Source organism: Hypanus sabinus, chromosome 9 (assembly GCF_030144855.1).
Source record: "Hypanus sabinus isolate sHypSab1 chromosome 9, sHypSab1.hap1, whole genome shotgun sequence".
NCBI lineage: Eukaryota > Metazoa > Chordata > Chondrichthyes > Myliobatiformes > Dasyatidae > Hypanus > Hypanus sabinus.
Window position 1 is genome coordinate 155,246,560 of NC_082714.1, and position 14,582 is coordinate 155,261,141.

General features: G+C 42.7%; 1 protein-coding gene across 5 annotated transcripts in view; it reads left to right on the top strand.

Moving 5' to 3' along the window:
- Positions 1 to 12,241, top strand: part of LOC132399930 (protein NDRG3-like) — a 122,013-nt gene extending 109,772 nt beyond the window's left edge. Inside the window, exon 17 of one of the 5 annotated variants that reach the window (XM_059980881.1) lies at positions 7,975 to 12,241. In XM_059980881.1, coding sequence (XP_059836864.1) covers positions 7,975 to 8,144 — 170 coding nt within the window. In that variant the 3' untranslated portion in view covers positions 8,145 to 12,241. The remainder of the gene's footprint in view (positions 1 to 7,974) is intronic. The other 4 variants (XM_059980879.1, XM_059980883.1, XM_059980882.1 and 1 more) reach the window with 4 other exon arrangements.
- The last annotated feature ends 2,341 nt before the right edge of the window (positions 12,242 to 14,582 follow it).

Genomic DNA, 14,582 nt, shown 5'->3' on the forward strand with positions numbered 1-14,582 from the left:
GGTAGAATAGTAGTTGGCACAATTGTTTACAGTGCCAGCGACCTGGGTTTAATTCCCACTGCTGTCTGTAAGTAGTTTGTGCCTTTTCCCCAGGACTCTGGGTTTCCTCTGAGTGTTCCAGTTTCCTCCCACAGTCTAAAGATCTACCGGTTGGTAGCTTAATTGGTCATTGCAAATTTTCCCATGAGTAGGCTAAGATTAAATCAAGGGTTGCTGGGCAACACAGCTCGAAGGGTCAGAAGACCCATTGTAACTCAATAAATAAATATTCCCAATGACTTGGTTGTACAACCAAGGTAATGAATTCCACAGATTTATCTCTCCTGGCTAAAGAAATCTGTCCTCATCTCTGTTCTATAAGAAGGAAATCCTTCTACTCTGAGGCTGTGCCCTCTGATTCTAGTCTCCCCCATATCCTCTCTATCTATGCCGTTCACCATTTGATAGTTTTCAATGAGAAGCTGCCCCCACAATAGCTGCCAGTATCACGTGGGAATGGGGCAAAGTGGAACACTGCCCATGCTGGGAGTGCAGGTGGTCTATGCTGGGGAATGGTTTGTACACTGAGGTTCTGAGAGTGTAAGTGCATTGTTCTGATATTCTTCTTGCCCCACCACCTCTGTGTGTTGTAGCCATTGCAGCATACTCCCAGCTGTCTGCTCTGACCTACTGTGTGTGACATGCTTTATATGATCAGTATTAACCTGGTTCTTTTCCTGTGTGTCCCACTCCCGTCCCGCCTGCTTTACAGTCCCGTACGTCCAGCTCAATCACCTGCACGGTGAAACAGGTAGCTCTTCGTGCATTATGTTCCATCATGCTTCAGCATTTCCCTCCTTCCCTCCTGCTTACTGCCCATTCATGGCTTTGTCTTGTGAGTCCTCGAGCTAAACCGCTGACAATTCAACTCGAGCACAATTTGATAAGTTTATGCAGTGCTCGTTTCCTCATTCAATCATTTCTTAATTCAATATCTTTTGGCACTGAGTTCCTACTTCTATCTGGCTGATTTCTAACTGTCGAGTAAAGATTTGTTTAAATAAAGCTATTGACTTTAAAAGATTGAGACTTGACAATTTAATTAAGTGAAAGAGGCTTTGTAGATTTTTTTTTGCTTATTGCAATGCATTTATGTCAAGGTCAAGATGAATTTATTATTAAAGTGCAGTGATGTCACCATATGCTACCTTGAAATTAATTTTCTTGCAGCCATTTACAGGAAAATCAAGAAATGCAGTTGAAGGAAAGTAGAATAGACAGTTGTGTAGTAGGCCTCAGTAGGTCAGGGTTGACAATGGATGTTGTCCTAACTGTCTAGCAAGCCAGATCAGTACAATATGGAGAGCAAGTTACTGCCTATGTAGCAAGCTCTCCTTCTCCACGTAGCTGATGAATCCAAAGGAATGGCAGGGACTAATACAGTTTGGCACCAGCAGTCACCAGACAGCGTTGAGCTCAACGTAGGACTGCCTTAGGGACTCCAGCTCTGTATTTCTCCCTCAGGGGTTTACTCCTGAGTGGGTGTAGCTGCAAGGCAGCGGAGGTTTGAGATCAGAGTTTTCCTTCTCCTAGATGAGATGCCAACCACGGCTGACAGGCCCCGTCTGCCTGAAGCGACTGGTTTTAAGGCGCCAGTAACTTTCCTTTGTCAGTAGAAACTGCTCTGCCGGGCTTGGTAGCTGGGACCCATGTGGAGGCCAGGAACTGAACATGGTTGTCAGAGGCTGTTTGAAGCACAATTCTCCCCATGACCTCGTGGGTTTCCTCTGGGTGCTCCGATTTCCTACCGTGCTCCACAGACGTACGGGTTAGGGTTCGTAAGTTGTGGACATGCTATTTTGGCACCAGAAGGATGCCGACACTCGCAGGCTGCCCCAACACAGCGACCGCGCTGTTGGTCATGACGCATTCCACTACTTCAAAGTTTCGATGTACATGTGACAAATAAAGCTAATCCTTTCCTAATCATTTAGAATTTATGAAGAACAACATATAAAGAATGACAGAGAAGATTCACGAGAATGATTCCAGGAATGAAAGGGTTACCGTATGAGGAACGTCTGGCAGCTCTTGGGCTGTGTTCCCTGGAGTTCAGCAGAATGAGGGGGGATCTCATAGAAACATTCTGAATGTTAAAAGGCCTGGACAGATAAGATATGGCAAAGTTATTTCCCATGGTAAGGGAGTCTAGGACAAGAGGGCACAACTTTAGGATTGAAAGACATTCATTTAGAACAGAGATCTGGAGAAATTACTTTAGTCAGAGAGTGGTAAATCTGTGGATTTTTTTGCCATGAGTGGCTGTGGAGACCAAGTCATTGGGTGTATTTAAGGCAGAGATAGATAGGGATTAGACAGGGCATCAAAGAGTATGGGGTGAAGGCAGGGGAGTGGGGATGTCTGGAAGAATTGGATCAGCCCATGATTGAATGGTGGAGCAGACTCAATGGGCCAAATGGCTTACTTTTGCTCCTATATCATATGGTGTTATGGACAAACAACCAATGTGCAAAAGAAGACAAACTATACCAATAAAAAATAAATAACAGAACAAGAGTTGTAGAGTTCTTAGGAGTGAGTCAGTAGTTTCTCGAGCCAGTTCAGCATTGAAGTGAGTGAAGTTATCCACTCTGGTTCAGAGGCCTAAACTTGGTGACGTGGGACCTAAGGCTCCTTTACTTCCTGCCTGATGATGGTTGGGTAGTAATTACAAGATTTCAGCCCTGTTGGGGGAGAAAACTTCTCTCAGCAAGTTTCCTTTTTCACTTTGTGATATTTGGATGCTTGTTTTCTGGCCATATTTAAATGGTGTTGACCTGGTGTTACCAGGGCTTGGATAAACTTCACTTACAGAGAGATTAGCTCTACTTATCGAGTGTGCATCGAAACAGAGTGAAATCTGTTGTTTGAATCAGCCAGGATTTTGCCGGTGCCACGCTTCCTCCGGCAACAAGTCATGTCCACAGCTCACAAACCCTAACCTGTACTGCTTTGGAATGTGGGTGGAAACTGGAGCGGTCATGCGTAGAACGTGCAAACTCCTTACAGTCAGCAGCGGGAATTGAACACCTATCTTAATAGCTGTAAAGCATTGTGCTAATCGTTCTAATACCTTGCTGACCCAGGATAGCAAATCCTGAGATGTTTATCAACTCTGGGTATTAAGGGAAATGAAGAGTGGGGTTGTAGCAAAGTTCGTAGTAAATTTATTATCAAAGTAGGGATATATCTCCATATACTACCCTGAGTTTCATTTTCTTGAGGGCATTCACAGTAAATACAAAGAAATACAATAGAATCAATGAAAAACTACACACAAAGACTGACAATCAATGTGCAAAAGAAGGCAGACTGCAGACACAAAAGACAAATAATAATTAGTAAAATAATAGTAAATAATAAGAAGGAATAGAAGCGATATGAGGGGTTCAGGTAAGCAATAAGCAGAAAACAGACCCAAGAGGCTAAATCAGTTCCTAATTTGCTTTTTCCCATGCCAGTTGCTGATATCAGCCAGAAAGTAACATTTTAGAGCAATTTTATTATGGATAATGTGGGCTTGTGATTATGGAAGTGAAATGATTGCGTGACACAAACACACCACCTCCACTGAAATCAGAAACTCCAGTTCGTTGGAGCTCCCGACCAAGCTGACGTATCCGAATACCATTCCATTCCATTGCTTTGTTTGTGTGTGGTCTCTTCTCTCATGCATGGCTCGTCCCCTTTGTGCCGTGGTCAGCATTGTACCTTGCTTCCCAGTTTTTGTGTGTGCATATGATCATGCATTTGTGTCAAGTAGGCTGCAGGCCTTCTTTTTCCCCCTGCCAAAACCAACCCCCCCCCCCACCCACCCATTACAAGGTGGACCTGGAACACGGAATGATTTGAGGCTTCCACGTCAACCAGATCATATTTTTCGGATGTTTTCTTGGTTATCTCATGTGCAGGGCTGCAGGTTTGATGGGATTTGAGGTAAAAAAAACTGCCCAGAAAGCGCCTAAATTGGAATCGGGCAGAGTTCTTTGTTAGAACCTCTGGTTTACAATTAAAGGAATCAGTGCTTCAGGTGGCCAAATCACTGGAAGATTTGGAGGAGTTCACCAGCATACTGTTAAGTACACAGAGTCATATTACTGATCGCTTGCTTCTGTAGAAATTTATTTACATGCTCTAATTAATAAGGCAGAAGTAGACACACTTTTCATAGTTAGGTCCTTGGTGCAAAACTCTGAAACATCCAGAAGATTGAGTTCAAGAGCAAGGAGCTTCCGTAAAACACTGGCTCGCCCACTGTGTCCGGCGCTGGGCCCCACCTCATCAGGATGGAGGTGGAGGCTTTTGAGAGGGTGCAGAAGAGGTTTTACAGCAAAAAATCCCAGGCACATGGATGAAAAAAAGGATGCTATCTGAGGGAAGGGTTAAACTGATCTTAGAGTAGGTTAAAATGTTGGCACAAATTTGTCAGCTGAAGAGGCTGTACTGTTCTATGTTCTAAGATTAGTGACTTGGGTTAGGTGGACTCCCCAGAGAATTTAGAATTGTTTCCCTTTGGAGAGATGAGGTGAAGAGATCTGATTGGTATTTAATGTCATGAAGGGTAAGGACAAAATGGGTAGGAAGAAACTTCCTACCTGGTGGAAGCCGAACTAAGCTGTTTGGAAAATGCTCAAAAGTAATACAAGAAACACTTTTTTTTTGTGCAGTGCCATTAGATTCTGGGTTAGATATGCCAGGAAAATAGTGGCCACAGCTTGTACTGTTGCACTTAAAACCTGTTTAAAGAAAAGAGTTTGCAAGACAATGGGAAAAGGCCAAGGGTGTGTGGCTGCCTGGATTGATCTTGGGTGGAGTCCATCCTGTGAGCATTCCGTTTGAGGGTTTCAGCTTCAGATGAGTTAATCGAGGGAAACTGTGAAGGTGAAACTATTGAGCAGACTCCAGGTTCCTTCCTGCCGAGTGCCTTTCAAGTTGACTGAATTGGTGAAGACAAAATGGCTGCCCTGGTAACAAAGTGGAGGCAGCTGATAGGCGCACATCCACCAGTGTAAGGACGAAGTTGACCGAGGCTGTTGGGTGCCTTCTCTGGTCTTGCAAACAAGTAGAAAAAGAGAAATCCTATAGGAACACTTGGGAAAATGTTACTAAATATAGAGGGGAGAGGGGATGACTGACTTGCGATGCAGTCCTAGGAATCAGGAGCAATATTTAAAATTCAGTCCAACCTGTGTTTAGAGAAGTACACTGAGGCTTTGGATTTTTGTGCCTCTTGTTGCCAAGCCTGAGGTAAAATATGGTCTGTTGTCTAACCCTGAGTTTCATCACAAGGTTGACGTGCGTGGTTGATGCAGTGCATCGTGGGGGACAGGTGCCCTCCAGAGCTGTGGAAGGAAGCTGCAGGCAGTGTCCTGTGATATTGGTGGGGGGGGGGGGTGATTTCCCCACAGAATGTGCTGAACCAGGCTGTTTCACTGATTCTGCTCAGAGCTTGCAAGCTTACTCATGGAAGGTTCCTGGAGAAACCTTGCTCAGATGCAGGGAAGTAATACCACAGCACCTTCCTTGTTAATGGGAACAGCCTCATCTGGAAGGGGAGAAATTTATCTTTACCCGTACTCTCAAACCAAAGTAACTTTGGATTAAAAGTAAAAACAAAAGATAGCGAACTTCTGGCTTTATGCCTGTAAAGAGAATGGACAGGTAAGCTGTTGTCTTAGAATTGCTTCGTCAGTGAAATCCTTCTTGCAATAGAAATTTAAGTTACATTTATATAGTGCCTTAGAAACAATAGTGTTCCTGCAAGCTTCAGAGATGGGTGACCGAACAGTTGGTCAAATGAAAAGTGATGGAAGTGGTGAGCATCTTTTGGAATTGAGATCTAATTGGGCATCTACATTGTTGAAAATGGGGGGGTGTAGCTAAACTGAGAGATGAGGAATTTTGGGCAATAGAGGAGATTACAAAGTAGGAAGTACAAATGGCAAAGGAGGGATTGGAAAAAAATCAGAATCGGCTTTAATATCTTTGTTATATGTTGTGAAATTTCTTAACTTAGTGGCTACAGTACAATGCAATATATGATAATATTGAAAGAAAAGTAAATGAATTACATTAAATACATATATGTATGTTAAATAGTTAAATTGAAAACAGTGCAAAAACAAATAATATATTTAAAAATTGAGGTAGTGTTCATGGGTTCAATGTCCACTTGGGAATTGTACAGTGGAGGGGAAGACGTTGTTCCTGAATCGCTGAGTGTGTGCCTTCAGGCTTCTGTACCTCCTTCCTGATGTAACAATGAGAAAAGAGCACGTCCTGGGAGATGGGGATCTTTAATGACGGACTCTGCCTTTCTGAGGCACCATCCTTCAAGATGTCTTGGACACTACAGAGGCCTGTACCCAAGATGGAGCTGATTAATTTTACAACTTTCTGTAGCTTTGCAGAAGCCCCCTCCCCATACCAGACATGATAAAGCCTGTCCGAAGGCTCCCCAAAGAACTTCTGAAACTGAAGGTAGAATGGTAGCTCAACAGGGTGCACCCTATTGGATAGCAAAATCTGACACACATGGTCAGTGTTGGGACATGAACAAAGTCACTGGAGAGACACTGAAGCTAGTGAATACAGAAGTGTTTTATTCAACAAAGTGAGACACTCTTGGAGGAAGAGGCCTCCTGACCCAATATTACATGACATTTTTATATGCTAAAGATCAAAGGTATAGACTATTCTGTAGTTACGATGTATCTACAATGCTTCCTCTGAATTACATATAGTTCTCACACCTCCTCCTTCACACCCTGAGAGATGTAGAATTTGAATGTTAATCAGCATTGTCTGATTTTCAATTAACTCCAGGAAAACTATCGTTCAGGGCTGCATTTTAACTTCAATCTTCAATCCACATTCATGTCTGAAGACTGGTTGCTGGTGAAGTTCATATTTGCTATATGCCATAACTCTGGAATGCACCCTAACAGTCAGACTGTATCCATTAAAAAAAAAGGAGATGCTGTCATATCACTATGGAGAAGATAATCTGATTGGAGATGGTCAGTATGGCGTTGAGAAGGTTAGGTCATGTCTCATGAAACTATTGAATTCTTTGAAGATATGATACCTATACGTGGATGATAGGAAAACAGAGGGCAATGTAGGAAGGAAGGGTTAGATTGATCCTGGAGTAGTTTAAAAGCTTGGCACAGCACCATGGGCTGAAGGGACTGTACTGTGCTGTAGTGTTCAATCCCAACACTTCGATCTCCAGGGTGTGTGCATGTGAGCAAGTCTCTGCTGAGGTGGAGACCACAAATAATCTAAACTGAAGGCAAAAGTCAGATGGGATTCCAATTTCCTATTGAAGATATGAAGATGATTCAAAAAGGCGCACACCATGGGGACATGAGGGATGGATTTAAAAAAAAATTAATGCTGGTTTATAAGGAGGTTTCATTAGCTTTTCTAGGAATGGGTGGAAGGGAGGGGATGTCAAGTGAGCCAAAGGAAGAAAGGCTGCCAGCTTTAGAAAAGGAGCAATTTCCATTCTGAGCAGATATGCAAATAGATTGTCTTCTTTGGTCAACTTACAGTGAGTGGTTGTGGAGAAGAAAATGGTATATTAGTTTAACATTCTTGATGTCTGATTGAACAGCCACTGAGTTATTTTCCGTGTAGCAGTTCTGTAGAGGAAAGCTCAATCAGATACAGAGATGGCAAGAGAATGCAGTTTCCAATTTAATGAAGTACTTCAGCTTTAGAACAAAGAAGTAACTTGACAAAATCATATCTGGGCCACTAATAGAATCAGTTTTAGAAAACTGATTCTCCCTGCACCCCACGTAAGTTCTCCCCAGGAAACTGGCCTCAGCAAGCTTGTAAGCAGAAGTAGTTTCAGTAATGTCTGTGATTTGCTTTTTAATTATCTTTTGTTTGTGTGTCCGTGTGTGTGTCCTCTTCCCTCATCTCCAGTGCCAGCTGTCAGCATGACCAGGCTAACCCGGGCTCGCACCACCTCGACCTCAAGCGTGGGATCCGGAGACGTCGCCCGCAACCAGTCTCCCACTGCCACCCAGGGCGATGCTATCGGCAACAGTGAAATAGAGCACGGCAGGTCTCAGACCATGGAAGTCTCCTGTTAAAACACCAACTTGTTCCTTTATTTATTCTTTTATTCCTTCCTTGGATTTAAGAAATTCCTCTCAACATGGCTGAGCTGCGGCCTCAAAAGTGCAGAAATTCAACAATGGAGAGCAAGTTGAATTGTCTCGTTCGTGCATGCTGGCACTCTGGTTCTTACCCTGTGGTTGATGTTCTGTTTTTGTTTCTCGCCCGAGTAGTGTTACGTTCCAGAAGTTTACATGCTAGTCAGGATGTCTTGTTTCTTCCTCTCTGGATATAAAAGGGGCTGTGCTAGAACTTCCTCACTCCACTTTGTGATGCTATGTAATGGGGAAGCATCAATGTTTTAAATTCTGCACAAAGTTTTATCATAATCCTTTGCTAGACGTTTCAGTTGCATTGAACTCTCTCTCGCCAAAGGCTGGGCATTTGGGTATGGAGCTAGGTTTAAGCTTGATGTTGCACTGCAGTCCCCAGCATGTGGAGACTTGTGAGGAGATACCGGATCCTTTTGACTTAAATGTTTAAGCCCATTGGCGTGAATACTCCTGTTATGCCTAAAGATCCTACTGTGCTGCTAAAATAACTGAGTGGCCTATTTCTGCCATTTTAGCCCCCATGCCAGCTGCCCGTGGTTCTCATTGTCAGTTTGACCTTGACATTGCTGGCATAAAACGCCCGAGAAAACTGGCTTAGTCATTGATACACTTGAGGATTCAAGGTGACCTCTCCAACAAGCTTCTCTGCAAACCAATCTCAAAGATCTTCACAGTATATGATTAGGTCTTTTGTTAGGGAGGCCATTATCCACCCAAAGGCACGACTGGATTGAAAATGAGGAAGAGTGGTTAGCAGTGGGGATGAGGAGTACACATTTAGACTGTTAAGTTTTTCCCCAGAGAGCCTCTACTCAACTCCGTATTCCCAAACCCAGGATGCAAATGCCCCTTTAACTGCTAACTTCGCTTCTCCCTTGCTTTCAGTGGTAGAAGGATAGTGAGCTTGAGTTTTTTTTAAAAATCCTTTCTGCCATTTGGTGTGGAATTAGGAAGCACCGTGGGCGTTGACCCAGACCCACCCTCTGAGTGACCTGAGTTTGTGTCTAACTCTTGCCCTTCTTTACTTTTTCTGTTCTCTGAGGCTGGAGCACCATCTTTAAAATATATATATATATATATTAAAAAGTTGTAGAAAGAAAAAACACCAGTACAAAAACACGTTGTGTAAGCTTGTAGTGTCTGTGTGTAGGTTTGTTGTGATAAAGTGCCGTCCTTAAAGACCTAGAGATGTACTAAAGAACTGATATGAAATACAATGAGCCGCGGCTTACACTTTTGTAAATGGCTGCTGGATCCAGATGTTCGTGTGCATTTGCAGCTGGAGTTCATTTAATTCATTTATTAAAATAGAAACCTGTTGTTATGCAAATTGCTTTGTTTTGCCTGTAGTCCAATAATAACCAGTCACTGGGCGTGAAGGACTTTGCCTTCTGTTCTAATTTTCTTCTAACATTGGATCAAACTAGCCCTCAATGTGGTTAATGAATGATTTCATAGAGCACTACGCACAGGTACAGGCTGTTCGGCCAGTCCAGTCTGTGCCAGACTGTACTCTGCCTCGTCCCATCTATCAGCACCTGGACCATAACTCTGTATTCCCTTCCTGTATACAAACAGCTCTTAAATGTTGCAATCAAACCTGCTTCTACCACTTCTGCAAACTCAGTGGAAAAAGCTTGTTTGTGTTTACCCTATCTATACCCCTCATAATTACTGTGCAGTACTCTGCGGAAGTCTTGGGCACAGATATATAGCTAGGGTGCCTAAGGCTTTTGCACAGTACTGTATTTGTCAATATGGAGTGCAAGGCGAGCTTGTAAATCTGGTGGGAGTAAAGGATGTTGGGAATGGCCAGGGTGGAGCACCATGGGAGAGGTGTGGGACAGGTGGCAGAGGTGGCAAGGGTACAGACAGACCCAACCCTGAGACACCAGGCAAGGTCATTTGATTCCAAACAATTGGTTTACTGATCATTAGAGAATGTCTTTCTGGTGCTCCCTGCTCCCTCCCCTCTCCCTTCCCTTTTTCTCAATCATGATTCCCCTCTCGTTGCCCTCTTCCCACTGTCAGTCCACAACAGCAACCCATATCAACATCAGGTTTATCATCACTCATAAATGTCATGAATTGGTTTTAGCGGCAGCTATACATAAAATTACTACAGTACTGTGTAACAGTCTTGGGCACCCTAGCTGTATGTATATGTATGTATGTATATATATATACACACACCTAAGGCTTTTGCACAGGACTGTACCTATTCAAACTCTCTTAACTGTTGCAATTGAACCTGCAACTGCTACTTCTGCTGGTAGCTCTTTCCACACTCACACCTCCTACTGAGCGAAGAAATTCCCCGTCAGGTTCCTCGGAAATATTTCACCTTTCACCCAAATCTCCCCTCAATCTTCTACGCTCCAGGGAATAAATGTCCTTCAATCTGGTCTTGGAACAGGAAGGGGAGAACGTTTGCATCAATACAAAGCCTAATGTAGACCATGTATATGTTTTCACCGAGTAGCTGGAATCTTAAACTCACACTGATTTCTCAGTCACACTTTCTTTACTTGTGCACAAGGAGAATAGCCCGGCCCGTCACCAAATTGTTCCGAAATCCGAACAGAGAAATTCCATTTTATACAGAATTGATTAATGGGTACTGATATTGACCAATTGGAAACTTGGTGCATGTTTACGTAATCAATCACCAATCATGCTATGATAATACAGGTATTAACCAATAGAGTCTCCACATTGAAGGTTAGTAGTACTTAGAATTAGTAAAACAACTAACAGTGAGTGTCACTTTAGAATTCTCTGTTTGCATCCTTGATATGTCAAATGTTTCCAGTCCCGCACTGTGCAATCCTCTTCAAATACTTTCCTTGCCTGGGGTGGCTACACACTGTAAATTATTCTTGCCTGGACATTTGTCGTAATCCTTGCTGCAGCTTCCACTTCTGGGCACTCCGTAGCAACACATTTCAGAAACAATATGTTAACTGGAGAGGAATGCCACTGCAGATTTGATAAAACAAAAACAGACAAAAAAACTTCTTGAAATTCTCAGCAGGACAGGTGGCTTCTGTGGGAAGAGAAGTAGTTAACATTCCGGGTCGTTCGAGGATAGGTCAAGTGAGCTAAGGCTTTTCTCTCTAAAGCAAAGGAGGATGAGAGATGACTTGAGATGGAGGGGTACAAGATGATAAGAGGCATAGAACAAGTGGATGACCAGAAACTTTTTTCCAGGGCAAAATGGGTAACATGAATGGGCAAAATTTTAAGGTGATTGGGGAAAGCATTTTACACAGAGAGTGGTGAATGTGTGAAATGCCCTGCCAGGAGTAGCTGTAGGGGCAAATTCATTAGCATCTAAGAAACTCTTAGATAGACACATGGATGATAGAAAAATGACGAGGGAAGGGGTAAATTCATCTTAGAGTTGGTTAAAGGGCTGGCAGAACATCGTGGGCTGGAGGACCTGCACCGTGCGTAATGTTCTATGTTCAAAGACGTTTCATCAGAACTGGGATGAAGACAATCTTCAAAAATGTCTTGATGGAGTGGAAGTGAGAGTGGGATGTCTGATAGGGTGAAAGTCGAACTGACATGGGGATAAGTTGTAAACAGAGTTGTCTGCTCAGTGAGTAAACAGAAACAATTAGAGAATGGGAACACAGAAAAAAATGTTGAGCAGGGGTGATGAATGTTTTCGAGAGCGTGTGCCCAAATTGGTGGTAATCTTCTAAAAACAACTTTCTTGCAAGCCATGGTAATTTTGGGCAGAGATTATAATTGATTAATGAATTAGTAACAAAAATTATGAACTTTTTAAGGAAAAAGTATGAGTCTTGTTGCTTATTATGTGTATGAATTATTTTGCTATTAATAAAACTATAACGGACTGAAATAAAGCATTTTAGAAAACCTGTTCAAAAGTTATTAATATTGCTATCATTTCAAATAGTTTTGTTGTTGTAACTGTTTACTATCCAAATACTGATGTGTACACCAGGTCTGTGAGAATTTCAAAGTGTATCATCGAACAATGTGTCTGTCACAACCGTCTAGCTGGTGCCAAGCTGGCGTGAGATATTCCCTGTGAAAACATTTCTCTGCTTGGGTTGTTAAAAAAAATCATTTGTTGCTACATTTGGCAGTAAAGTTAATCGTGTATCTTTTTTATTATGAATGGTAATATAAAGAATTGAGGGGCAACACTGCATGCCACATTACAGCAAAGTTTTTGCCCATGCCATCTTGGTCAGGTGTGCCATAGGTTTGCCACCCCTGTAGGAGCTGCAAAATGCAGAGCAGGAGGACCAGCCTGGGAGGTCAGGCTGAGATCATCCCCCAATCCCAGAGCTAAAATAAGAAAGGGGGAAAAGCAAGGTGAGTTAATATCTTATGTGAGTGGCCGTTGTAGACAAGAAATCAAGTTACCGGAAGGTGTAGAATTCAGTATTGAGTTTGGAAATATTTAATGATTATTTGTCACAGGTTCATTGAAACATAGAGTGAAAATGCATTGTTTGCACCAAAATTCAAAATAAATTTAGTATCAAAGTACATATGTCACCATATACAACCCCGAGATTCATTTTCTTTTGGGCATACTCAATAAATCCATAATAGAATAATAACGATAATAGATTCACTGAAAGAATGCACCAATTTGGGTATTCAACCAGTGTGCAAAAAACGGCAAATTGTGCAAATAAAATAAATAAATACTTTATAGATATCGAGAACTTGAAGAGCCCTTGAGTCCATAGGTTGTGGGAAGATTTCAATAATGGGCTATCGAAGTGACTGAACCCAATGTTTGGGCAATGGTTTAAGCTCGAGGCCTGATTGAAAAGGTCAGGATGCTGGAGACCAAAGCAGGGGATGGACCCCGCTCTGCACTGAACTAAGAGTGGAATTCAGTTCAGAATGCTATTTGCTTGCAATGTGCTTTTTTTCTCAGCACATTGGGTGCTTGATGGTCTCATTTTTCATGGGCTGCTTTGGAATTTTTTGTTTTGTGGCTGCCTGTTAGGAGACGAATCTCAAGATTGTATAATGTATGCATACTTAGATAATAAACGTACTTTGAAGCTGAGTGGAATTCAGCAGGGCCAGGGGAGGCTGCAGAGGGTTGTAAACCTGGTCAGCTCCATCTTGGGCACTAACCTGCGGAGTGCTCGGGGCAGCTTCGGGGAGCGGTGTCTCAGAAAGGCAGCGTCCATTATTAAGGACTTCCTGCACGCACTGTTACTATCAGGTAAGAGGTGCAGAAGTCTGAAGGCACACATTCAGCGATTCAGGAAAAGTTTCTTCCCCTCTGCCATCCGATTCCTAAATGGACATCGAACCCTTGGACACTGCCTCACTTTTTTTTAATATGCAGTATTTCTGGGGGGTTTTTTGCACATTTTAAAAATCTATTCAATATGTATGCTGTATTATTATTATTTCATTTATTACTTATTCTTGTCTTCTAGATTATGTATTGCATTGAACTGCTGCTGCTAAGTTAACAAATTTCACGTCACATGCCGGTGACAATAAACCTGATTTTGATTCTGATTCTGATTTCCCCTCTGGTTCAAGAGCCTGATGATTGAGGGGTAATAATCGTTCTTGAACATGGTGGTGTGAGTCCTGAGGCTCCTGTACCTTCTTCCTGATGATAGGAACATGGCCTGGGTGCTGGGGGTCCTTGATGATGGATGGTGCTTTCCTGCAACAGCTCTCCATGTAGATGTACTCAATGGTAGGGAGGGCTTTACCCGTGATGGACTAGGCCGTATCCACCAGTTCTTTGTAGGATTTTCTGTTCAAGGGTGTTGGTGCTTCCATGCCGGGCTGTGATGCAGCCAGTCAATTTACTCTGCACTGCGATGCTGTAGAAATTTGTTACAGTTTTAGATGTCATGCCAAATCTCCACAAACGCCTAAGGAAGTAGTTAATAACCAACACAATCTGAGTATGTGCTGGGAGCAGCCTGTAAGTATTTCCACATTCTGTTGCCAACATAGCATGCCCGCAGCTTACCTGTAATGTGGGAGGAAACCCGAGCACCTGGAGGAAACCTCACAGTCATGAGGAAAGCTTACAGGCAGCAGGTGGAAAGTGAAGTACAGTACATCAGACCTCATTGTAACAGCACAGGTGAAATGGTCAGAGAGGGATGGAGAGTTAAAGGAATCTGGGAGGTTTCTCAGATAAGTTTTTATTCCAGGAATGTAGGAGGGTTGTGGATTAACTGGATAGGAGAATCTGAAGCTTTCAATTGAGGTGCTTGTGAGGTCATTCACTTTAGGATCTTAAGAGCAAGGTGTGCATTCTAAATGGTAAAGAACTCAAACGTGTTCAGCTTGAAAGAAAATTTACAAATAAAATGTTGGAAATCT